Below are 24,464 nucleotides of genomic sequence, written 5' to 3'. Positions count from 1 at the left end.
TAAATTCTAAATAAAAACACCTTTCTGCTCAGCAAATTCTCTTCATCTCCAACTGCCTCAAGGCAATTATCGGTATCTTCGCGAATTCCTTGATAATAAACACGAAAAAATGGATTGGATTCTGGAAACTCTGAGCCAAAACCATCCACTTCACAATAGCCTCAGCCATGATCAATGCTCTGTTCATCTTCAACCAAAAGGGAGACGTCATAATATCCAGACTGTTCAAGGACGGTGTCAAGAGAAACATCAGCGACATCTTTAGAATCCAAGTCATTTCCAACCTCGACGTATGTGCCATTAATTATGTCCCGAGAAGCCATAATAAAACTAACATCTGACCTAGCTGAGATCTCCATTATTAACTCTAGGGTCAACTACTTTCCTTCATATAAAACACAGTGACTTATGGATAGTGGCTGTGACAAGATCAAACACTGATGCTTCCGTTATCTTTGAATTCTTGTACAAATTCCAAAGTTTACTTGTTCAATATTTTGGTGATTTAACAGATGAGGTTATAAAGGACAATTTCAGTAAAATTTACGACTTACTAGATGAGATATTAGAATTTGGATATCCTCAACCGATGGATTTCAACAACTTGAAGCAAATAATTCCACCTCCAAAAGATATTGTTCATTCAGGCTTAAGACCAATTTTAAATTCAAATAAAAGCAGTTCCAAAGTTAATTCACATAGAGAATTATCAACAGATATTCCATGGAGGAAATCAGACATTAAATATAGAAGAAATGAAATATTCCTTGATGTCTTTGAAAACATTAATGTTTTAATTTCAAAAGATGGACGTATTATAAAATCTTATATTGATGGTCATATTGATATGAAGACTCATTTATCAGGAATGCCAGTATGTAAATTTGGTTTGAATGATGCATTATCATTGGGAGAAGATGATGAATCTAATGGTGATTTTTTGGCACAATATGATGTTAAAAATAAAAAAGCTATACCAAAAGCAGCTGCAGGTAGTGTGATATTAGAAGATTGTAAATTCCATCAATGTGTTCAATTGGATAAATTTGATACTGATAGATTAATAAATTTCATCCCACCAGATGGAGAATTTGAATTAATGAGATATAGAGCATCAGAAAACATCAACTTACCTTTCAAATTAACTCCAATGATTACAGAAACTGGATTATCCAAATATGAATTCAGATTAAATTTAAAATCATTATTCCCAAGCAAATTATCAGCTACAGATGTTGTTGTAAAAATTCCAACTCCTCCATCAACTATTGATGTTTCATTTGGTTCTTCAGGTGGTAAAACTAAATTTTCCACTCAAGATGGAGCCATTTTTTGGAAATTTAACAAGTTTTCAGGATTAACAGAACACTCATTAACTGCAAATATAACAGTTGCATCTAAATCCTCATCATCATCAACAACAATGAACTCCAATTCAAGACCTCCAATAACTCTTGATTTTGAACTATTAATGTTTAGTAGTTCAGGTGTTGTTGTAAGATTCTTGAAAGTTGTTGAAAAATCCAATTACTCCACGATCAAGTGGGTAAGATATATATCACAAGGAGGGTCTTATGAAGTTAGATATTGAAATAAAATACAATTTATGAATGAATTAAATGAACACTATTACTTCCTAATACGGTAGTTCTTCCTCTTTAGGAAACTCAAATAATTCCGCGACTAAAACCAAAAATTCCCAAAAAATATGCCATTTTTTTTTGTATTGACAGTTTTTGTCGAAGGAACACATCTGTTGTAATTTGATCGTGTGAAGTGAGATCAATTCCTGCTTTGGTCAATCAAAGATACGCGTGTTTGTTTTAGTTGGTTCAGGTTTCAGCGGTTTTGGTATTAGCTAACAAGGTTCAGCAGCTAGTTTTGCAAGTGAGAGTTCTGGCTTGTTTGGTTCCAGCCGTGTGTGTGTTGTGCAAATTATAGCAAGATATCAAAAGACAAAGAAAGAGGTACAAGAAGGTATAAAGATAAAAGTCATTCGCTTGAGTTTTACATCCTAATAGTCTATTTACAAAAATCGATCAGGATTTAACATAAGATGCCAGCTAGTGGTACCATAATACTGGGATGTATTATTGGTGTTATATCTTCAGCAACCCAATCAATTGGGTTAACATTACAAAGGAAATCACATTTATTGGAAGAAATCAAATTAGACAATCATAGACCACCTTATAAAAGACCTTTATGGAGAGTAGGATTCTTGTTATTCTTAATCGCAAATTTATTAGGTTCATCAATTCAAATTACAACATTACCTTTGATTATATTAAGTCCCTTACAAGCAATTGGATTAGTTTTCAATTCAATATGTTCTTCAATCATTTTACATGAAGCTTTCACCCAACTGTCAATAATTGGAACAATATTGGTTGGATTTGGAGCTTTATTTATTGCAGCTTTTGGAAGTATAGCTGAACCAAATCATTCATTAAAAGAATTGTTGGATTTAATGCAAAGGAAACAATTTGTTAGTTGGATCATTATAAGTAATACAATTGTTGTTCTGATATTGATCTGGATAAATGTTATAAAATTGATACATTCCAAAAAATTTCAAATTTTGCATGAAAGGTCATCGTCATCAAATATAATACGACCAATGTTTGATGTATCAATTGATAAGTTTAGATTTGTTAAAGGTTTACTGTATGGTGTTATCAGTGGTACATTATCTGCTCATTCGTTATTATTAGCTAAATCTGCAGTGGAGATTATAATAAATTCAATTGTAAAGAAAAATTACAATAATTTACAAAATTTTAAAAGTTGGATAATAATTTCAAGTTTTTTCATATTGGCTATAACTCAATTAATTTTTTTAAACAAAGGTTTGAAAAACATTTCCACTTCAATTTTATATCCTTTAGTGTTTTGTATTTATAACATTACAAACATTATAAATGGATTAGTTTTTTATAATCAATTGAAAGTTTTAACAAAATTTCAATCATTTATGATTATATTGGGGACTTTTTTAGTACTGCTAGGAGTTTTCGCTTTGAGTTGGAGACTAGAAGAATTGGATCCAAAAGATCATTCAACAGCTTTTTTGAAAAGAGGTTCTGTTTCAACTGAAAGATCAGGTTTATTATCACCAAATATGATTCAAACTAACCACCAAATTGATGGCTCTGGTGGGGATTCTGATCAATATGTTTCATTTGGTTCACCAAAGGGAGAATCTCCAATCGTCATTGATGAAGAACCAGGTTATATAAGTACAGATGAATTTGAACCAAATACAAGATCACCAATCATAACTTCACCATTCAAATATGGAAGTTTAATGGATAATAATCAAAGTGGGATTGCAGGTTCAACTAATCAAAAAAGAAGAAGTAGAAGAGTTTTATCTTATGAACAAAATGAATTATTAAATCAATTAAAGAAAATGCCAGATGTTTGATCTACATTTATATATAAGTCAAAGAAAATAATTTAACGATGTTACGTGCTAGAAAAAGTCTAATATTGTTGTAGTATTATTGATCAAAAATCAGCACTTTGTTCTTCTGGAGGAACAACAAAAGCACCAGCTAAGGATAATGCAGGTTCTTCAACATTATGATGAGCATAACTTAAAACACCAACACCACCAGCATCTAGGATGAAATTTGGATTTGAATTTAAATATCTATAAGTTTCAATTTCCACAGCTTCAATTTCATCATTTTCATAAGATTTAATATATTTTGGAGTTGAATCATTAATAGCTTCTTCAACACCTAATTTAAACCATAAAGCTGCAAAATAACGTAAAGTATGACCATGAGCGAAAACCAAGACATCACTTGGTTTATTATCATTAATTGCATGTTTATGAATATTTTGAATTCTTGCAATAACTCTTGATAATCTTAAACCAACTTGTTCAGAAGTTTCACCATTTTCACAACCATCTCTCCAAATAACCCAAGGTCTTTCTTTATCAAGACCTTTAGCAGCTCTTTTAGCAATGATTTCAGAAGTTAATAAACCTTCATAATCACCATATTCCCATTCTCTTAAATCATTATCAATAACAATTTGAATGTTTTTTCTAATATCAGAAGGAATACTTTCCAAGATTAATTCAATGGTTTGTAATGCTCTTTTTCTTGGAGATGTTAAAATATAAGTGATTTGATCAGGTTTAATGAAATCTGTAGAGAATAATGCCTTACCGGTTCTTCTCATTTGTTCAACACCAAAAGGTGTTAATTCCAAATCTGTGATTGAAGTGTATTGACCTGATTTGGACCATTCAGTTTGACTATATTAATGTTAGTACTACCCTATTCTTTAATACCCATGTGTGGAACTTACCCATGACGGACAAAAATTGCTCTAGGACAAGGTGCTTTAGTCATTTTTTGATTAGCCTGTAGTTGATAATCAGTTTAAGAAAGAATCAATTGAGAACGTTGATGATAGATTGAGCAGCACAGGTGATGGCAGCTCTTTAATTTTGGTCTCACAGTACTCCGAAAACAAGTTAAGTTGATTTGAAAACACTCAGAGTTTCAATAACTTCCTGAATTAAATTGTCCTCTGTAGAATTAAAGGACAATTTAGCCGATATTCCCTTTACACAATTGGCTTATACTCAATAATTGCTGAATTCAGTTCGCAAGTTTTAAACCGGTTGCCATAGTTAAAGGCTTTTCATGGAACCTGGTACACGCACTCCTTCAACAGCATTCTGATTACATAACATTTCCAAACAGAAACAGTCAAATTTACACCTGTTCAAGAATTCAGAGTTCCAATTATTGAATTAACACATTTCAAAGGCCAAAGGAGATTTGCCAGATCCAGGAACCAAAATGTCGCTTCTTTCCCAGGTCAAGCGCTCAGGAAGACTACAGAGCATTTGTGGATGTGTGGTGCTGCTTGTGGTATATCTATTGTTTTTCCGTTCAGCTAGTGGTGGTGATGCAGGTGATTCGTTATCGAATGAAGAAGTAAACAACATCATATCTGGTGAAAAGAATTCAGGCTCGGATGTTGAAAGAGTTAGAATTGACACCCAGGTGCTTAAAACTCCTTATTTGGAGAATGATTTAAAATCTAAAAATTGGGATATTGAAGGTGATACATTAATTAAAAATAACTATTATGTCAGATTAACTAGTGAGAAAAAAGATCAAGCAGGTTCAATCTTCAATAAAAACTCTTTCAATGATGATGGGTTTGAAGTCACTTTCAAATTTAGTATAAATGGTAAAGCTCGTGTTAATGGGTTAAAAGGTGATGGATTTGCAATGTTTTTAACAGATAGGAAATTAAATCAAGGTCCAGTTTTCGGTTCTGAAGATTATTTTAAAGGGCTAGCCATATTCTTTGATACTTATAGAAATGCACCAAAAGGTCCAATGTTCCCATATATCAATGTTATGAATGGTGATGGATTAACACCTTATGATAAAGATACTGATGGTAAAACCAATCAATTGGCCGGTTGTTCAGCACGTGGAATATATAATTCAAGAAATAATCTTGTTGATGCTAGATTGATTCATACTACGCAAGATGGTTATCTATCATTAGATTATAATATCAATGGTAATTGGAAAAATTGTTTCACAATAAAAGATGTTCATATCCCAAAAGATAGATATTTAGGATTCAGTGCAAATACTGGTGATTTATTTGAAAATCATGATATTTTTGAAGTGGATGTGTTTTCATTAAAACAGAATGGTGAAACTATATCTTCATTCCAAGATGCTGTCAGCTCTAGTGATTCTCCTAAAGATGAAGAAAATGAAGAAGAAGAAGATTATAGAGGAGGTAGAAGAAGAAACAACCCAGGTAAAAAGAGAAATGCAGCACAAAGAGCAAGATTAAGAGGTAAATTAAGAAATAAAGAAAGATTATTACAGCAAAGAAAAGCAGCTGAAGCTGCTTCAGGATTTGATTTTTTCGGAACTCTTTGGAAACTGATTAAATATTTTTTCCTCTTCATTTTCCTTCTACTTCTTTCTTATGTTGCATTCACTTTTTACAGAATCAAAATGAGATCAAGAAGAATAAATCAAAAGAGAAATGGGATTTTGATGTGAAAACTACTTATATATATTCACTGTAAATAACAACAATATTATGCATGCATTAAATTAATTTTTAAAAACCATTAGTACATTCTAGTTTTTAATGAATATGTATAATCACCATTTCAATCATTTATCAACACCAGTTGCACCTGGTTTTGTTTTAATTTGTTCAACTTTAGAATCATCTAAACTTGTAACATTCAAATTCAATCCCCAAACTTCATTATAAATACCAAATAGCTTCAAGACATTTGAATTATTATAATAAGATTTCTCAACAAATTTAAAATTTTTCAAAGCCAACTTTTTCTTTAAATCTAAATCTGTTGACATGACATCAATTAAAACAATGATTTTTTCAGCTTTTCCAACATTCAATGAATTAGATCTATAAATTGCCCAATCAATTAAATCTTCAATAATTCCAGATTTATAATAAACTTTACGAACACCACAACCAGTGATTTTAGTGACAAATTTTTCCTCGTTTGATAATTCAGGTTTTGGTATTAATGAAAGAACAGCAATTGGAGTATCTCTATAGATTATAATTTGAGTATTATCACCTTTTGGTAATAAATTTTTGGTTTTTTTATCATTTGAATTTTCATTTAAACTTGCAAAAGTTTTCAATTCAACACCAAAGATACCTTCATTATCATTAACTAAATCTTCAGAAGTTGTCTTGATGAAATCAGTGGTTCTTGTTAAAACGGTAAATAAGATAGATGAAAACATTGTAACGAAAACAACAATACTGAAAATTTCATCTCTACTTTGTTTAACTAAATCCCAACCACCAGCTTCATAGATCCAACCAACTTTCCAATAACCAAATAACGAGGCAACAGTCACTATTATTAAAGCAGAATAAGGATGTGTCATTATCTTTGTATTAGCTTGTGATTGTTTTTGTCTAATGAAATCTATAGTTAAATTTAATGCAGCATTTGATAAAGAAGGTGTCAATTTTGTTCCATAGATAGTTGGAGGAGCATTATGATCTATTGGTTGATCCAATCTGATTTCTTTTTGTTTAACCATGGCTTTATATCACGTTCTTGGCTTTTGAGTAGAGAAGATGAGATACTTGGGAATTGATGGATCACAGTTTTCTTTATGTATTTTTTTTTACCCATCAATAGGTCGTTTGACCTTATTTCTTTGACACACGTGTACTTGGTGAGAAAAAACCAATTCGCGAAATGGAGGCAGCAGTGGTTTGAAGCGATGGTCTGAATAGATTGTAGTATAGACTGGAGTTTGAAGATGATGAGAATAGTCAAGAGAATAGACGGTATCTGAAAGAGACTGAGTTTAACTGTTCTGGTTCTTGACAGTTTTGTGCTTTATGTCAATGAGTATCTCTCGAGATGTTGTTGATTAATTGACATCAGAAGAGCTACGAACTACATCAAATTACAAAGATCAAAGGTTCATGAACAACTGAAGAACATAAAGACTAGATGCCCAGTATATATAACTTTTCTTGTTACCAAAGAATCACTAGAGCATCATGTTAAGGTCACTTTCAAACCTGTAACCCTGTACTCTTGGTTATAAAAGTGGGAAAGGGTTTGTTACTTGACGTACTATTATCGCCCTATCTGTTCAAACCCTTAAGCAAAAACAGCTCCACAAAGTAAATTAATAGTATAGTATAGTGCGAAAGTTGAACTAAATGGCCAAGATAGGTGCATGAGAAACAACTCTATGCTTGGTGATTTGATAGAACTGTTGTTTTGGCCTATTATATCCATAGATAGCCAAACATTAATTAGCAGCACTCATAATATTTACACGCCCATAAGTAAGCTTCCTATAACCTGATTACAGAAAAACTACTGCTGCTTTGCAATGTGACCAAAGAACGTCGTCTACGGTCAATAATAGGGCATATGTTATACCAATACACTATTCCATGCTCGATCGTTGTACAACGCGTAACTGGTTAATTAACGAATTACGCGTACGTGTAGATTGAACGACACATACATATTGATGGTCCCTATAATTAAAATCCCGTAAAAGTAGAGGACGTTGGATTGTACGGGATCCAATCAGACGTAGGGTTTCAACGTTCGAGCATGATCAGGCTAAGCTGTGAAGGTTCAAGGCAGCATCAACACACAATCTCCTACATACTATACTCAAGAGCACCAAAAATCATCACAACTCACCGATACGCCTCTATCGTTCATTGGAAATAGGTGGGTAGTTTTTCTTTTTCTTGTGAGTCGACGTTAAGGTTTTCCAACGGTGATTGCCTTTGTGGTTGCCTCTGAATAAAAGAAATCCAGTAATTATATCTTATACCTTCTGTCGTGATTTGATGAAGTTCTGTATGACGCTTTTTGATTTTGGCAGTGAAAAAGAAAAATTTTCCTGGTTGCGCGACACACTGACCTTCCGTTTTGGGTAAATTGTGTACATGAAGTTTGGCGCGCAAAAGAAATGCACTGCTCATGTAATTAATTTAACGAGTCCTGAACTTGGCTCACCATGGACACAAGTGCTTTGGAAAGTTGGTGGAAGCGCAGAATGGCCAGAACATTAATAGGGCATGAGACCTCTAATTGCTGAATTATGTGTTGAGATGGATGTAAATGTCAGGTATCGAAGACAGAAGTGAAAGGAGGTCGAGGACTGGCCAATCATCTTCTGAAGTAGTCCTACCTGTGCATCCATTTGTATTATCAAACGGTTTCAGGTTGAAACTCTTTGAAAATTGTAGCTCTCATGTCTAGAGTAGATAGACGAGCTATCCAAACTTTAGATCATACAGTTTAGGTTTTGGAGATGTAGGTGGTTTCATCGTTGAATCCCTTTCTTTTTCTGATCACAGGAGGGATTGCTTTTAGATCCCACATCACCATGATGAAACATCTGGCACACACTAAACTTAGCACACCATACTAGATAAATCATGATTCGTGTTACCCAACTCAATACTTAATTCGCTTCAGGTTTTTGTTTACTTTTTGTTGAAATTGCTGTTTTGAAAATCGTTCCTCAAAAATTCAGTTGATCCAAGTGCGGTAGACACACGCTCCCATACTTTAGAGTCTGCCAAACTGGCGCGTGCAACGCGTTTCATCGCCTCGACGACAAAAAACATCGCAACTGAGCTAGAACAAGCTAGATCTCAGATAGATTTGGATCTTGAAAATAAAAGTTGTTAATAATTAAACAACTACCTCTAATCCTCTTCGAATATGGTACCTCCCAATTCTCAGCTCTCCAGCACCACTACCAAGTGTGAATCAGCGCCTCTTTTGCGCTCCCAATCCATCAAATCTAGACGTTCTGGCGCTGCATGCTCCTGTGGAAACGCGCGTCTGCAGAAAAAAATAACCGGAAAGAGTAATTCGCTTCAGGGGGCAACAGCTGTTGAAAACAAAAGTTATAAAAAAAATCAACATCGCAGTTTTTCTCCCTTTCTCTAATTTCAAAGCTTCACCATAAAAAGTCAGATAAACTAACTACTACACGTTCTTTAACATCAACAAGATTAACACATCACATTCCTTTAACCCTTTTTATCTTATTTGTTAATCCAAGTTATCCAACTCTCAGTCTTTCCTTACTATTTGTTTGTTTATCCAAGTCTATTTTATTCCAGCGCTTATATTATCAAAAAATGAAATACTCAATCATTCCTTTATTGGCTCTTGCCTCATCAGTTTTAGCTGCTCCTCATGCTCATGCTCATGAACATCATTTACACCGTCGTGATCCAGCTGTTGTTTACGTTACCCAAACTCAAGTTGCTTACGTTGATGGTAATGGTAACCCAATCACTCCATCAACTACTGCTACTCAAGCTGCCACTTCAACTTCAACCTCTCAAGGTGATGATGGTTCTGAGTCCACTTCAGTTGTTGACAAAAAAGCTCAAACTACCACTTTAGCTTCATCTTCATCAACTGCTCAATCAACTTCCCCATCTGCCTCTGCTTCTGCTTCAACTTCAAATGGTGATAACGCTTCCTCATCAACTTCTTCAAGTTCCTCACCAAGTTCAAGTTCAAGCTCTGGTTCTGGTTCATCAGGTTCATCAAACGGTATTGATGGTGATTTATCAGATTTTGAAGATCCATCAGAAGAATTTGAAGATGGTAAATACAAATGTTCAGATTTCCCATCTGGTCAAGGTGTTATCTCTTTAGATTGGTTAGATTTCGGTGGTTGGGCTTCAGTTATGAACCAAAATGGTGATACTTCATCTACTTGTAAAGATGGTTACTACTGTTCTTATGCTTGTCAAGCTGGTATGTCCAAAACTCAATGGCCAAGTCAACAACCATCAAACGGTATCTCAGTTGGTGGTTTATTATGTAAAAATGGTTACTTATACAAATCAAACTCCAACAAAAAATCATTATGTGAATGGGGTCAAGATTCTTCTTATGCTGTCAACAATGCTAAAAAATCAATTGCCTTATGTCGTACTGATTATCCAGGTTCCGAAAACATGGTTGTCCCAACTTTAGTTGAAGCCGGTTCAAAGAAACCAATGTCTGTTGTTAAGGAAGATGGTTACTACAACTGGAGAGGTGGTAAAACTTCAGCTCAATACTATGTTAATGATGCTGGTGTTTCCGTTGAAGATGGTTGTGTTTGGGGTACTGAAGGTTCTGGTATTGGTAACTGGGCTCCAGTTGTTTTAGGTTCTGGTTACACTGATGGTACTACTTACTTATCAATTATTCCAAATCCAAACAACAAAAACTCACCAAACTACTCTCTTAAAATCGTTGGTCAAGATGGTGCCACTGCTCAAGGTGACTGTTCTTACATCAATGGTAAATACTCTGGTGGTCCAGGTTCAGAATCTGATGGTTGTACCGTTTCAGTTACCTCTGGTACTGCTAACTTTGTTTTCTATTAAAGGAATTGATTTCTTGAAAACATGATTTTTTATTACAAAACAAATTATTTTTAGCTATAAAGCTGCAGTGATTATATTGCCTTCGTCGTTCGTTACCTTTTTTATTTCAACTTCTCAGTCAAATTTATTTTTTATGATACCCTTTTCATAATTATCATCTAATTGGTGGTGATAATATTATGGTTATTTATTTGGCTTTTTTTAGGATTCGGTTTAGTTTATTTTCAATTATTATTATCGTTATACTTTTTTTAAATACCTGGGTCTTTTTTTACTATTGCTTGTACATTTTTTATTTGCAGTGATCTTTTTATAAAAGTTTTCTTTCTATTAACACATTGATATTGTAGCTATGGTTCATTAATTCTTCACAATTGGTATGATAAATCTATTAATACGTCTTTGGCTTAATTAATTAAACACGTATTTTAGCATCGACCTAGTACAGATGATGAACCCCATGATTATATTAATGCAACGTCGCGAGCTGATCAGCTATTTAATATTATAGAAGTGTCTCCAGTCAATAACCTGTTGTATTAGAAGTACAATACTGGTAACATCAGCGAGTTCTCAGCCTTTTTAGTATACACAGCTAGAGTTTTCCCTACTCTCATGAAGTGACAGCCCTCAATAAATTTGGAGCGATATTCTGAGTTGGCCCAACTATTCCAGCTCTTTGACCATGACAATGCTTCTTGTGTCAATCTCTAGTTGGCATAGCTTACTTTGTTCTCGTGGTCAATAGTAGTATTAAGCAGAAGAAATACACTGATCAGATCTTGAAGCTCCAACGATGATTTGAAGTCTTTTTTTACTCTCTCATGTGAATAGCCCTGTAATAGCTATAATGATACAATACCCATAATTGCCTATTCCAATCACTTAAAATCACACAGATCATTTTAACGAACCTCTGGAAAGGGCCTGTAATAGCACATCTATCAGAAAAGAGAAGTTCAACTCGACTATCGAACCATAATGAAAAAAATAGCTAGTTTGAATAGACCAATTTTTTGAAGCCTCATCTTATTCAGACAATCAAAAAAGCACTCCAGAGTAAAATATATAAGCAGATATAGTATTCCACAAATTCTTAATCAATTAAAATGACAAGTTTACCTGCAAATATCAAATTGAAATGGAAGAAGTTGACTGTATACACTTAATCTGACAAAGATATCAGTCGGTTTATACCCATTAAAGTAATTTTGAGTCACGTTTTTGCCCCCGGTTTGTAATCGTCTGGAGCTCAGGAGGCTCGACAAACTTCAAGATGATGCGGTGGCTCAATGGTAGAGCTTTCGACTCCAGTTTGGAATTTAGTGCAATCGAAGGGTTGCAGGTTCAATTCCTGTCCGTGTCATTCTTCAATTTCTTTTTTTTCGTGGTTTGGGCACGCAAATACCGGGTAAATTCTGTATTTTTCGAACTGAACGTATAATCAAAAGTCATTTTAACCTATGAGTTGATGAGTTGAACAATAATTTTAAACCGTTAATTGTATTTTGCTTTTTATATTTTTGAGTAATGAGTGCAAGTCCTACACCTGAAGTCTCTGAAAAGAGCAGCAAGAATGCAGTTGAACAATTATCTGAAAATGTTGCTGAGTTATATTTGGAATCATTTTCATTCACAACAGCTGCTGCTATAATTGGTTATGTTGATAGTAAGTTTTCAAAGATGATGTTGAGATGGAATTATATTTGTTAACACCTTGTGATCTTTAGGAAAAGTCTGTGTAACATTGACAGATGGTCGTCAATTATTTGGAGTTTTGAGAACTTTTGATCAATATGGTCAGTATACCTTTTTTTTGTAAATTGAAGAGTCTATATTAACAAGAGTCTTTTAATTAGGTAGTATTGTGTTACAAGATACAGTGGAGAGAATATATTTACCAGATAATAGATTTGGAGAAGATTATCTTGGTGTTTTGTTGGTTCGTGGTGAAAACATTGTGATAATAGGTGATGTCGATATTGATAAAGAAGATGAACCACTATCAAAATTAACTAGAATACCATTCCCTGAAGCCAAAGCTGAACAGAAACAAGCAAACGAAAAATCAACCGTTGATAGTAAGAAAAAGACAAAGAAGTTGCATAAATTTGGGTTGGTTAGTGACCATTTTTATGTATTTTAGATTATAATGATAATGTTTGTACTTTATTTTACTACTTAGTCTTGACTCGTAAACTTTCATAAACCTCCATTAACTAAAACTTGCTTAATCTTTTGGTTTTAGCATAGATTCTGCTATATAATTGGTTAATTTCTTTAGCTTTTTTAGCTTCAGCTTTTCCCAATTGATTTAAATGAGCTTCATCTGGACCATCTGCAATTCTCAACATTCTTGCACTCATATATAATCTTGTTAAAGGAGTATCTTGAGAAACACCTTCAGCTCCATAAACTTGAATAGCCCAATCAATGATATTTCCCACGGTTCTTGGAGTATCAATTTTGGCAATTGAAATTTCCTTTTTGGCACCTTTACTACCAACTAAATCAATCTTTAAGGCAGCTTCCAAAACTAATAATTTAACTCTTTCCAATGCGATTCTTCTCTCACCTAATTCATGAATGAATACTTCTTTTGTAATGAATAATTTACCAAAGATTTCTCTATTTGAAGCTCTTTTGATAGCTTGATAGATTGCTTCATCACCCATACCAATTAATCTCATACAATGATGAATTCTACCAGGTCCTAGTCTACTTTGGATTAAAGTGAAGCCTTCACCTTCTTTATCCAATAAATCAAAAGGAACTCTCAAGTCATTGAATTGAATTTCACAATGACCATGAGGAGCATCATCGAATCCAAAGACATGTAAAGGACGAACAACTTTAACTTTCCCAGTAGCCTGAGCCTTTTCAGCATCAATAACAATAACAGAATGACGTTTGTAAGGGTTTTCTGCATCTGGAGTAGTTTTAGCCATAACTAACCAAACTTTGCATCTTGGATCACCAGCACCTGAAGCAAACCATTTTGTACCATTCAAGACAACTTCATTTGAACCAACTTTCTTAGCACTTAGTGAAATATTTAAAGCATTTGAAGAACTGGTACCTTTTTCAGTCATCAAGAACGCTGATCTAATATCACCATTTAATAAAGGTTCCAACCATTCTTTACGTTGCTTTTCATTAGCATATTTAACAAATAGTTCCATATTACCAGTATCTGGGGCATTTGTATTTGTAGCTTCTGGAGCAACATGGGATCTACCAAGAAATTGAGCCATTAACCCATATTCTAAATTTGAATAACCTGGACCTTCTTTATAACCAGCTAAAAACAAGTTCCATAATCCTAATTTTTTAGCCTTTTCTTTCAATTCTTCAATGATTGGAGGAACTGAAGCCCATCTTTTGGAAGGTTCATTTGACATTTGATTGAAATACACTTCATCAGCAGGAAGACATTCCTCTTCAACGAATTGTTTTACTTTTTGAATGGTTTCATAACCTCTTTTCGAGATGTGCTTCTTGACCAATTCTGGGATATAAGTATCTAGATTTAGTGCAGACATGATGATGATGATACTAATGATGTTGAACAATAGTAAAGAAACTAAAAACTAATGATAGAATTATCACTTCCTTAAATACCCAGCAACTGAGTCAATTCAACCACTGGCTAAATCAGTTAAATCCCTTGTGAACATGATCGTTTGATCGAATCGAGTTTAGAGCTCGGTATATTTGTTTGTGGGGAATCAGCAAAGTCATCACAGAACACATTCGCGGAAATTTATTTCTGAAGAGAAATTTCGCGAACTTGAAAATATACAAAAAAAAAATTTTGGAGTGCTAAAACTGAATAAATTAAACATTAAACACCATCTTCATCATGACTTTTGTGGGCTACAAGGAGATCATCGAGGAAGGAGACCTCATACTGGCATTCATCGGCAGAGACGCCATCAAACCCATCAGAGTCGACAGCTCAGAGACTTTGAACACAAGATACGGTGTGTTTCCTCATACACTGATGATTGGACAGCCTTATGGATCTCAAATCACAAGTTCTAAAGGTTATGGGTTTATTCATTTACTTCAGCCTACTCCAGAGCTATGGACATTATCTTTACCACATAGAACCCAAATTGTCTACACTCCAGACTCCAGTTATATAACACAAAGATTGGGAATAACTAATGGTTCAAGAGTTATTGAAGCTGGTACAGGTTCAGCTTCATTTTCACACTCTTTAGCTCGTACAGTACACCCTCATGGACAATTATTTACATATGAATTCCATCACTTTAGATATGAAGAAGCGAAAAGGGAATTTGAAGAACATGGATTAAATGAAATCATAATAAATCATAGAGATGTTTGTAAAAATGGATTTGAATTGGAAAACTATGATGGTGAAATTAATGCTGATTCCATATTTTTAGATTTGCCTGCTCCATGGGAAGCAATTCCTCATTTACCAAAAGTTACAAATAAAAATGAAAAAGTTGGTATTTGTTGTTTTAGTCCTTGTATTGAACAAGTTGATAAAACAGTACGTGCCTTGACTGAAAATGGTTGGACTTCTATTGAAATGGTTGAAATCCAAGGAAGAAGGTGGGAAGCTCGTCAAGCAATGGTTAGACAAGTTGATGATGCTATAGCTAGATTAAAAGATGTCAAACAACGTAAATTAGATGGTATTGAAAGGAAAAGAAAGTTTTATGCTGAACATGGTGATAATAATTCAAAAGAAACTGAAAATGATCCTGAAACAAAACGTGAAAAAAGGAAATTTGACGAACAAGAAAAGACAAAAGTTGACAAGACTGAGTTTAATCCATTTGGTAAAGGTATGAGAATTAAAGAAGGTGATCCAACTTATAATTGGGTGAAAGTATCTAAAAATGAAGCTGAGTTGAAATCACACACTTCATATTTGACATTTGCATTTAAAGAAGCTGTTCCAAACTTGGACAAATAGATAGAATTTAATTGTTTTGATAATATTGTAGATTGGTTTCGCGATATAAGGAAAGAAAAAAAACCAAACCAATTTCTCTTCATCAACATTTGATCAACATCAGGAAAATGTTCAGATCTTTGGTGAATAGACCGTTTCTTCGACTAGGTAACCCACTTATAAGGCCATCAAGGCTAATAGCTTTCAATTTTGCCTCGGGATTCCCAACAAACCATGCTTCAATAACAAAATCAACACCACCATTGACACAATCCATTGTTCATCAGATATCAATACAACGCCAATTCTCAACAAAACCAATATTGAATTTCACTAAACCCCCAAGATTCAATGCTAGACCTCCATCCACACTTTCATTAATATGGCATTTGATTCCAGATCCGCTGAAGTTGTTCATTGCAATCATGGGGACCGCATCTTTTATAATGTTCATTGCAGCTCCGTTAATATTGATTGTTTTACCGCCTTTATTTATTGGTTGTTATTTGACATCAAGGTATTGGCTCAAGAAGAGATCAAAAGATATGGAAGGAAGATGGGAAAACTTGTTGAAAACTCATTTAACTTATGAAGGTTCAGAACTTGATCAAATGAAATTAAAAGATTTTACATTGGAAAGATTAGTTGACGCTTTTGAAACAAATGAAGAAGGAATTGCTGATTTTTTCGAAGGTTCAGGCTCTGCTAATCAACATCATTCATTTTCATCAAGATTTGAATTAACCGGTATTGAAACAATTGATCAAGATTTTAGAATATCTAAATTGGGTATTCAAGAATCAATCAGTGTTATGTCTTTTGGATTGATTGATAAAGATAGTAGGGTTGGTAGAATTGCAACAGTAATATTGACATTACGTCCAAAAAGAGTTACAACTCTATTAGAAGCTCACACTTCATCACAAGATGCTGTTATTGAAATAAAACCAGTGTTTAATGCGTTTGGAAAATCGTTTATCTTGAACAAAGGAAGCGACTTTGGCAATAGCTTCTCTGATAGAATCATTGATATTAAGGCACACAATACAAGAAAATATAGATAGCTTAACATAAACCACATTGTATATAAGAATGAAATAAAATAGAATCTACTTATGTGTTTTACGTAATCCCTTATGTAATATTCCTGATTTTTTAGGGGAAAATTCAAAAATGGAAGATTCGATTTCAAACACATAATTCAATTCAAACCGATAACAACAAAACAACCCAATTGGAATTGAATTGAGCTATAGAATAAACATTTATCAATTTCAAAATGAGTGAACAACCAATTGGTAAGTTAGCCATCAGATTTCATTTTCAAATTTCTCGTGTTGAACGTGTTATACTAACTCTTTAAAATTTCGGGGGGAAGTATCCATCAAAATTCTACATTTGATGGTTATTGAAACTTCGAAATTTGTTATAATATAGTTCTTGATCAAGGTACAGGTTTTGTTAAAATTGGCCATGGGGGAAGTAATTTCCCCGATCATACTTTCCCTTCAATCGTGGGTAGACCTATATTAAGAGCTGAAGAAAGAACCGGTGATATTGAAATTAAAGATATAATGTGTGGTGACGAAGCAAGTGCTGTCCGTTCTGCTTTGCAAGTCTCTTATCCTATGGAAAATGGTATCATTAGAAATTGGGAAGATATGGAACATTTATGGGATTATGCATTTTATGAACGTTTACAAGAAGATACAACTGGGAAAAAAATATTGTTAACAGAACCTCCAATGAATCCATTGAAAAATAGAGAAAGAATGTGTGAAGTGATGTTTGAAAAATATAACTTTGGTGGTGTTTATGTTGCTATTCAAGCTGTTTTAGCATTATACGCTCAAGGTTTATCCTCGGGTGTTGTTGTTGATTCAGGTGATGGTGTTACACATATTGTCCCAGTTTATGAATCTGTTGTGTTGAACCATCTAACTCGTAGATTGGATGTTGCAGGTAGAGATGTTACAAGACATTTAATTGATTTATTATCAAGAAGAGGTTATGCTTTCAATAGAACTGCTGATTTTGAAACAGTTCGTCAAATCAAAGAAAAATTGAGTTATGTTTCATATGATTTAGAATTAGATGCAAAATTGGCTCGTGATACAACAACTTTAGTGGAAAGTTATGAATTACCAGATGGTCGTGTTATTAGAGTAGGTTCAGAAAGATTTGAAGCTCCAGAATGTCTTTTCCAACCAAGTTTGGTTGATGTTGAACAACCAGGTGTTGGGGAACTTTTATTCAATACAATTCAAGCTGCTGATCTTGATATAAGATCTTCTTTATATAAGGCTATTGTCCTTTCTGGTGGTTCAAGTATGTACCCAGGTTTACCTTCAAGATTAGAAAAAGAATTGAAACAGTTATGGTTAACCAGGGTTTTACATAATGATGCTTCACGTTTAGATAAATTTAAAGTTCGTATTGAAGATCCTCCAAGAAGAAGGCACATGGTTTTCATTGGTGGTGCAGTTTTAGCAAACATTATGGCTGATAAAGATCATATGTGGATCAGTAAACAAGAATGGGAAGAACAAGGTCCTTCAATTTTATCCAAACTAGGTCCAAGATAAAAAGAAAACAAATATGTACAACAGTCAATGAAAGCAATAAAAACATTTAATGAATTTTGATACTTACAAACGTAGGTGCTACATCATTTATAATCTTATCTTTAATCATTCAATCATTAATTATTACAAATATGCCTATAAACTTAACTGAGAAACTCTTCTCCAAACGTCATCAGCTAATGTCCTTAACTCTTCATCATTAATTGAGGATTTACTAACCCCATAAGTAATAGCGTTTTTGACCAAATCATTGATAAACTGTTCAGAAACAACTCTTGGTTTTAAAAACGGTCCATCTAATATCTCTTGCGCTGTCCAGCGTTTGTTTGGATCACGATGTAAACAAGCTTCAATGGTTTCTACAGCTGTCCCAGGAACTTTGATACTACCTAATCCTTTCTCTGGGTATGCAATCTTGACATCTGGATTCATGATAGCAAGTAATCTTTGGGATCCCTGGTAACCACCATAAGGTGGACGACCATAAATCATTTGATAAATGATACAACCACATGACCAAATATCTGAGGGTTTACCAACTTTCCATGTACTCTTATGATGTTGAGTGGAATCTGCTAAATGTTGATTATTATCAATCAAAGCTTCCGGTGCCATATAATTAGGTGTACCAATTTGATTTTCACGATAAATGTTCATTGTATGTTCTGGAACAGCATTTGCGATACCGAAATCAATAATTTTTAGCATACCTTTAACAAACAAAAAATTAGCTGGTTTCAAATCTGAATGAACAATACCAGCATCATGGACAGCCTTCACACATTTAAGGATCTCATTAGCATGAAATCTCACAAACTCAATATCTAATGGAACGTCTAGTCTTTTTGCCAATACATGGGAGAGATCTATATCACCACATTCCATGATAAGTAATAAAGAACCTTGCCCTAGACAATGATCAATAAGTCTTACAACTCTTTCTTGATCTCTCAATTTACTTAGCAAATCTATTTCACCTTTGAAACCTTTTATGCTTGCTTCATCAAATTCATCAAACGATATCTTTTTGATTGCATAAACTTTATTACTCATGGATTTAACCTTGAAAACTTTTGAAGAACCACCTTTACCCAAAAGCTCTAATTTTTCATATTGCTTTCCATTGATTGAAATTATCCTTGAATTGGACTTTGTGGATAAATCAGGAGCTTTGAGTGGTTCAATTTGTTGTATATGATGTTCCTGATAAGATTTGGGTATCCTTTCAATTGCTGACTTCAAACTTGTTTGGGACAATCTATTCTGCTGTTGACTTTGGTTAGATTCAGACAGAGGAACCAATGGTCTTCTTTGCACTTTGAATGGCCTTTCAATGGAGTTTAAGATGTTATTTCCAATTGGATCTTGATTTTCTTTATCAGAATAAACACTAATTTTATCCTGAGGACCTTGATATTCATTTCTCTGACTTGAGGCTTTCTGTTCTTTGTCAACTTTAAATAATTTTTGTCTTGGATCTGGTTTGTATGGTGACCTTGGATCTTGATGATGCATGTCTTTTTCAATTTTAGTGTATAGGGCATCTTTCAAACGAGCTGGACTATTATTGTTTAATGACTCTCTTGTATCATTCTTCTGTTGCTCAAAATACATCTTGACAAGTTTGGGTAGGTCAGATGGGGGAAGATTATACTTTTTGGTGTATTGGTAAGGATTTAGCCCTTCAAAATCAAAACGTGTCTTTGGTGGACTTGTATGGTTCTTGAAATGTTGCGGAAGATTTGGATTAGAGCTGGTTATTGATTCTTTCATCAGCACATCATTCTCTTTCATTGTCTCTTCCTCATTTGCTATTGTGTTTGTAGGTTGTGATGATAAAGGTGGATCCTCAAGTTTAACACTGGCCCTTTTAGGAGGCCCTAAAGAACCCAACATTCTATTCCTCCTTATAGCACTTTTGGATCTTGCATTACTATTATCTGAGTTGAAGCTGCTGTTATGTGAAGATGCGAATTTGTTTGAAGGAGTCTTTTGAGTTTTTTCATTAGGGGATGAAGATGCAATTGAATTCAAATCTCCGTGAACATTTTTTGTAAAAATTGTCTCATATTCTGATTGGTTTGTATGTGCTGTATTGTTATTGTTGTTGATTGCAATGAAGTGTTCATTCTTTCTTTTGGTGTCATAATGAAAGTTAACCCTTTTGGGTAGATGACGATTTTGATGTTGTTGGGGACCTTGGTCTGCTGTTTGTTTGGGTATCTGAGACTCTTTATCCTTCTGTAGCAAAGCTAGGGCATAGTCACTCAATGCAGGAGGTTGATTATCATCATCATCCGAATCAGTCTGGTTAAGATAACTTGACATTTTGGAGTTCCTATTTGGTGTTTGATTAGACTGGGCCATGGTATTAATATCACCATGGTTCATATGAGATGCTAGCATTAATTCCAAATCCTGTTTATCTTTTATTTTCTTTCCTTTTGGTGCTATAGCTTCATGAGTTTACACACCTTTGGTGGCTGATGAAATGTTATCCTTTGAAAGAATTAGCTAATGTTCCTTAATGTATTTGAATATTTGAATGGAACGATGTTATATGGGATGGAGTTTGTTAATGAATGACTTTTGAATAATGCATGTAAGTGGACCAATTTTGAGGTTGTACAAGATCTATTTCACCGACACTGCTTTTTGACACAAACTGAATGTTCTTCAGCCAAATTATGCTTGCACTTTTGTTTCTGTATGGATCTTGTATTTTCATTTCTGGTTTTTGTTTTTCAATTTTGTGTTTACCGCAACGACTAAAACGGAAATTTCAAAGCACAAAATTTCGTAACCATAGTAACGTGGTACATTTCAACATCTGAATTTCAACACCAAAAGTGATTCAAAACAGCTATAAAATTCAGAGAGTGTATAAAACTCATAATAACATAGAAAAAAAGAGATTTGGAGGCAAAAAAATTCGCCCGAAGCAAAAAAAGAACTTTGCTCCACGGCAGGTTCGAACTGTCGACCTTCAGATTATGAGACTGACGCTCTACCGACTGAGCTAGTGAAGCCAAAGATTTAAGTTGTAAGAATACGAGTTTAAGTAACTAGTATTCTTATCGATTACGTAAGCGAACTTTAGGTAGTGAGCCTAAAGTGAGTAGAATGCCATAGAATTCTATAGAATCTCATAGAAGCTTATAGAAGCTCTATAGAATCTTATAGAACATCATGGAATCTTATAGAATTCCATAGAAGCTCATGGAAGCTCATAGAAGGTCGTCGTTAGAAAACTATATAAGGGACTCTAAGTTCCTTCTTTCGAATCTATATAATTTTCTAGTAAATATCAGTATTTGTATCGATTTTACTGTAGATAGTGGTCTATTAGTAGAACAGATTCGAACACACGTATTGGTAAGCTATAGTATAGTATAGGCTTAGTCAGCAGCCCAAGTTTAGCTTTAGAGCACCTGTACCTTTACATTTGGTAGCGCTGCCAGGTTATATCCACATATCAACTGGCACTAGAGTAAGAAGTAAGTACTAGTAAGGTTTATTCATTATTGTACACCATGAACGCTGAAGTTGTTGAAGAACTTATTGGTCGTATGAACCAACAGTACGCCCATTCCATGGAACAAAATACTGCGATGTTGACAGAGTTTGTCAATAACCTTACTACTCGAATGAATACTGGTGCAACCACCAATACCTCTGTGAATAATACTGGTCACCGTGGTCTCGTAGGTAAAGTCAAGAACTTTGATGGTAGCTCTGACCCAAAGGTTATTAATGGGTTCCTAGCTTCGTTGCAACTCAAATTCGCGATTCAAGGTATTACTGATGATCGAGCCAAGGTTATGATATTCGGTTCCTTCTTGAATGATGGAGCTCAGATGTGGTTTGGTAGTGTTGTTGATGGAGATTATGCCAACTTAAGTTATGAGAAGCTCGTCGACTTGTTCAAGAAAAGATATTTGCCTGTTCGTTATGCAAAGGATGCAAAAACGAAACTTAAATCTTTGAGACAGACTAAAGCCGTACACGTCTACATTCAAAAGTTTATCGAACTCGCTTCGCTTGTTGAACCTCCTTATAATAGTCAAGTGTTTTTATTAGATCAATTTATTGAAGGATTAAAACCTGGGGTTAAGGTTCATGTTGAAAATCAAGATCCAGAATCACTGGAAGAAGCGTTTGAATTGGCACAGAAAACAGATGCAACAGTTTGGAAGAATCAAGGCTTTGTGGAACAAATCTCTTCGATCAAAAGAGAAAGACATGATCCAGATGCCATGGAGTTGGATGAATTAGCTACAGGCCAAGAGACAAGAAAGTGTTTCTCTTGTGGTAAGATAGGCCACCTGATTAAAGATTGTCCTGTTGCTAAAGGTAAGGAATCAAAAAACTATTAGACTTAGAGGAAGTCCTTTCTAAGTCTTTGGAAGGTAGTGATGAAGAACATCAACAGGTTCCTCTACAAGAGTTGGCGCGGTTGGACCTTGACCCAATCGTGAAAAGTATTAATGAAAGTGAATTATATTCCATATCTGCTGTCGAACATCAAGCTGAGGATGAAGAAGCGGAGATGCTTATGGAATTAGACATAGAAACAGACAGAGCATGGTTAGGCGATACCATGGCCGGTAATGATAGTGCGTTGTTACTTGAGGTAAGTAATGATAGTGTGTCATCGCTCGTGGAAGTACATATGGACGCAGGTTCCATTCGGGAATATCATGAGGATACTTTAGGTTACGATAGTGTAGAGTCACTTGAGGAAGATAATATGGACGAAGGTTCCATTCAGGAAGATCGAGGTGTCGATGCTTTCTTCAATACACAAGAGGTGTATGAAACTAGTAATAAGCCTATGGATGAAGGGTCCATAGTTCGTGATGACGCAAGTCCTTTGGAGAAGGATGCGCCTCGACAAAATGATAAAGATCAAGAAGATGTTATCAATGATGATACAAAACCAGAACAGTTAATTGGCGTTGAAGATATGTCATTAAGGGTTCAAGAAGATGTACTTCGAGTAAATAGCGTCATGGACCCCTTAGAGAATACATTGTTCACATATTGTTGTAACGAGAATCAAGAATCTGCCAGTATGGCACGGGTAAATCAACATCCTCAAAAAATCGAAATTGAGATTTTCAAACATAAACAAACAGAGACTGAACCTATTGATGAACAAAATTTCGAAGCCAGTAACTCTGAACATTCAAAGATATGTGTTGTGAAGTTAGAGAGGGGAGGGTATAGAGTAATTATAGAGGTTGGTGATCAATTAGAGAAAGATAGTGATGGAGAAAGTGGGATCGGCCTCACAAAAACTTTTATTAGTAAATCATTGGTGAACAGAACAATCGGAGACTATGATAAGTCAGTTAAAAAAGTAGCTAGAGAGAGTATCAGAGAATGCACTGATGCTTGTAAGAGCAAAATTGTTAGTCTATTCACTAAAAGAAAAGCAGAATCTTGTCAACGTGAGTTGAAGAAGAAGAATAAATTGGTGAGTAAAGTTAGACATAGAGACTCAACTGAATGCATTTTGGATAAAACTCCTGGAGCAAACAAGGTTAGGAAGTTAGTTAGGACCATTTAGTGGATGTGCGGTATAGAAAGTTGCCATAGGATAACAATTTCGTTGTTGCACATGTTTTGTCGTTCCTTTTATTGTTGATCGTTTAAAAAAGCAGACTATGACAGTCAGTTTGAGTTATTGCTTTAGATATATATATTGATGGGTACCTTAAGATTTTAGAATCATTTCTAAAAGAAGATGGGAGCAAAGAAAGGTGGTGGAGAGTGTAAGAATACGAGTTTAAGTAACTAGTATTCTTATCGATTACGTAAGCGAACTTTAGGTAGTGAGCCTAAAGTGAGTAGAATGCCATAGAATTCTATAGAATCTCATAGAAGCTTATAGAAGCTCTATAGAATCTTATAGAACATCATGGAATCTTATAGAATTCCATAGAAGCTCATGGAAGCTCATAGAAGGTCGTCGTTAGAAAACTATATAAGGGACT

General features: G+C 34.4%; 13 protein-coding genes and 2 non-coding genes across 15 annotated transcripts; 10 read left to right on the top strand and 5 right to left on the bottom strand.

The window, feature by feature from the left end:
• Positions 1–167: 167 nt before the first annotated feature.
• Positions 168–1,591, top strand: APM4 (Apm4p; the record flags this gene model as incomplete). The annotated part of the gene is made up of 2 exons (XM_019185454.1): positions 168–290; positions 347–1,591. The coding sequence occupies 2 exons, from the start codon at positions 168–170 to the stop codon at positions 1,589–1,591; spliced, it is 1,368 nt and encodes a 455-aa protein (XP_019042186.1).
• A 465-nt stretch (positions 1,592–2,056) lies between these two features.
• Positions 2,057–3,427, top strand: WICANDRAFT_61022 (uncharacterized protein; the record flags this gene model as incomplete). The annotated part of the gene is made up of 1 exon (XM_019183098.1): positions 2,057–3,427. The coding sequence occupies one exon, from the start codon at positions 2,057–2,059 to the stop codon at positions 3,425–3,427; it is 1,371 nt and encodes a 456-aa protein (XP_019042185.1).
• An 83-nt stretch (positions 3,428–3,510) lies between these two features.
• On the bottom strand, positions 3,511–4,370 carry SHB17 (sedoheptulose-bisphosphatase; the record flags this gene model as incomplete). Its single annotated transcript, XM_019184505.1, has 2 exons — positions 3,511–4,273; positions 4,327–4,370. The coding sequence occupies 2 exons, from the start codon at positions 4,368–4,370 to the stop codon at positions 3,511–3,513; spliced, it is 807 nt and encodes a 268-aa protein (XP_019042184.1).
• A 633-nt stretch (positions 4,371–5,003) lies between these two features.
• Positions 5,004–5,678, top strand: UIP5 (Uip5p; the record flags this gene model as incomplete). Its single annotated transcript, XM_019180771.1, has 1 exon — positions 5,004–5,678. A coding segment is annotated over one exon (675 nt), but the record flags the coding sequence as incomplete, so codon positions are not given.
• A 504-nt stretch (positions 5,679–6,182) lies between these two features.
• PHO86 (Pho86p) lies at positions 6,183–7,100 on the bottom strand (the record flags this gene model as incomplete). The annotated part of the gene is made up of 1 exon (XM_019183097.1): positions 6,183–7,100. One exon carries the CDS (start codon positions 7,098–7,100, stop codon positions 6,183–6,185), a length of 918 nt encoding a protein of 305 aa, XP_019042182.1.
• A 2,596-nt stretch (positions 7,101–9,696) lies between these two features.
• UTH1 (SUN family protein UTH1) lies at positions 9,697–10,947 on the top strand (the record flags this gene model as incomplete). The annotated part of the gene is made up of 2 exons (XM_019181357.1): positions 9,697–9,907; positions 10,142–10,947. The coding sequence occupies 2 exons, from the start codon at positions 9,697–9,699 to the stop codon at positions 10,945–10,947; spliced, it is 1,017 nt and encodes a 338-aa protein (XP_019042181.1).
• Positions 10,948–12,225: 1,278 nt separating this feature from the next.
• On the top strand, positions 12,226–12,313 carry WICANDRAFT_t16. The gene has a single exon. It is a non-coding gene; the product is annotated as a tRNA-Trp (tRNA).
• A 164-nt stretch (positions 12,314–12,477) lies between these two features.
• On the top strand, positions 12,478–13,093 carry LSM1 (Lsm1p; the record flags this gene model as incomplete). The annotated part of the gene is made up of 3 exons (XM_019181284.1): positions 12,478–12,616; positions 12,678–12,746; positions 12,807–13,093. The coding sequence occupies 3 exons, from the start codon at positions 12,478–12,480 to the stop codon at positions 13,091–13,093; spliced, it is 495 nt and encodes a 164-aa protein (XP_019042180.1).
• A 73-nt stretch (positions 13,094–13,166) lies between these two features.
• WICANDRAFT_26802 (uncharacterized protein) lies at positions 13,167–14,489 on the bottom strand (the record flags this gene model as incomplete). Its single annotated transcript, XM_019181303.1, has 1 exon — positions 13,167–14,489. One exon carries the CDS (start codon positions 14,487–14,489, stop codon positions 13,167–13,169), a length of 1,323 nt encoding a protein of 440 aa, XP_019042179.1.
• Positions 14,490–14,809: 320 nt separating this feature from the next.
• On the top strand, positions 14,810–15,901 carry GCD14 (tRNA 1-methyladenosine methyltransferase subunit GCD14; the record flags this gene model as incomplete). Its single annotated transcript, XM_019181280.1, has 1 exon — positions 14,810–15,901. The coding sequence occupies one exon, from the start codon at positions 14,810–14,812 to the stop codon at positions 15,899–15,901; it is 1,092 nt and encodes a 363-aa protein (XP_019042178.1).
• Positions 15,902–16,008: 107 nt separating this feature from the next.
• Positions 16,009–16,944, top strand: WICANDRAFT_61014 (uncharacterized protein; the record flags this gene model as incomplete). Its single annotated transcript, XM_019183096.1, has 1 exon — positions 16,009–16,944. The coding sequence occupies one exon, from the start codon at positions 16,009–16,011 to the stop codon at positions 16,942–16,944; it is 936 nt and encodes a 311-aa protein (XP_019042177.1).
• A 215-nt stretch (positions 16,945–17,159) lies between these two features.
• On the top strand, positions 17,160–18,465 carry ARP2 (actin-related protein 2; the record flags this gene model as incomplete). The annotated part of the gene is made up of 2 exons (XM_019183095.1): positions 17,160–17,178; positions 17,318–18,465. 2 exons carry the CDS (start codon positions 17,160–17,162, stop codon positions 18,463–18,465), a joined length of 1,167 nt encoding a protein of 388 aa, XP_019042176.1.
• A 282-nt stretch (positions 18,466–18,747) lies between these two features.
• On the bottom strand, positions 18,748–19,593 carry MPS1 (serine/threonine/tyrosine protein kinase MPS1; the record flags this gene model as incomplete). Its single annotated transcript, XM_019180984.1, has 1 exon — positions 18,748–19,593. A coding segment is annotated over one exon (846 nt), but the record flags the coding sequence as incomplete, so codon positions are not given.
• A 1,828-nt stretch (positions 19,594–21,421) lies between these two features.
• WICANDRAFT_t15 lies at positions 21,422–21,494 on the bottom strand. The gene has a single exon. It is a non-coding gene; the product is annotated as a tRNA-Met (tRNA).
• A 504-nt stretch (positions 21,495–21,998) lies between these two features.
• On the top strand, positions 21,999–24,123 carry WICANDRAFT_61011 (uncharacterized protein; the record flags this gene model as incomplete). Its single annotated transcript, XM_019183094.1, has 3 exons — positions 21,999–22,818; positions 22,848–24,010; positions 24,067–24,123. The coding sequence occupies 3 exons, from the start codon at positions 21,999–22,001 to the stop codon at positions 24,121–24,123; spliced, it is 2,040 nt and encodes a 679-aa protein (XP_019042174.1).
• Between the last annotated feature and the right edge of the window lie 341 nt (positions 24,124–24,464).

This window comes from Wickerhamomyces anomalus (assembly GCF_001661255.1).
Source record: "Wickerhamomyces anomalus NRRL Y-366-8 unplaced genomic scaffold WICANscaffold_1, whole genome shotgun sequence".
Lineage (NCBI taxonomy): Eukaryota > Fungi > Ascomycota > Saccharomycetes > Phaffomycetales > Wickerhamomycetaceae > Hansenula > Hansenula anomala.
The sequence above is the reverse complement of the archived record's forward strand: the minus strand, read 5'-3'. Positions and strand labels throughout refer to the sequence as shown.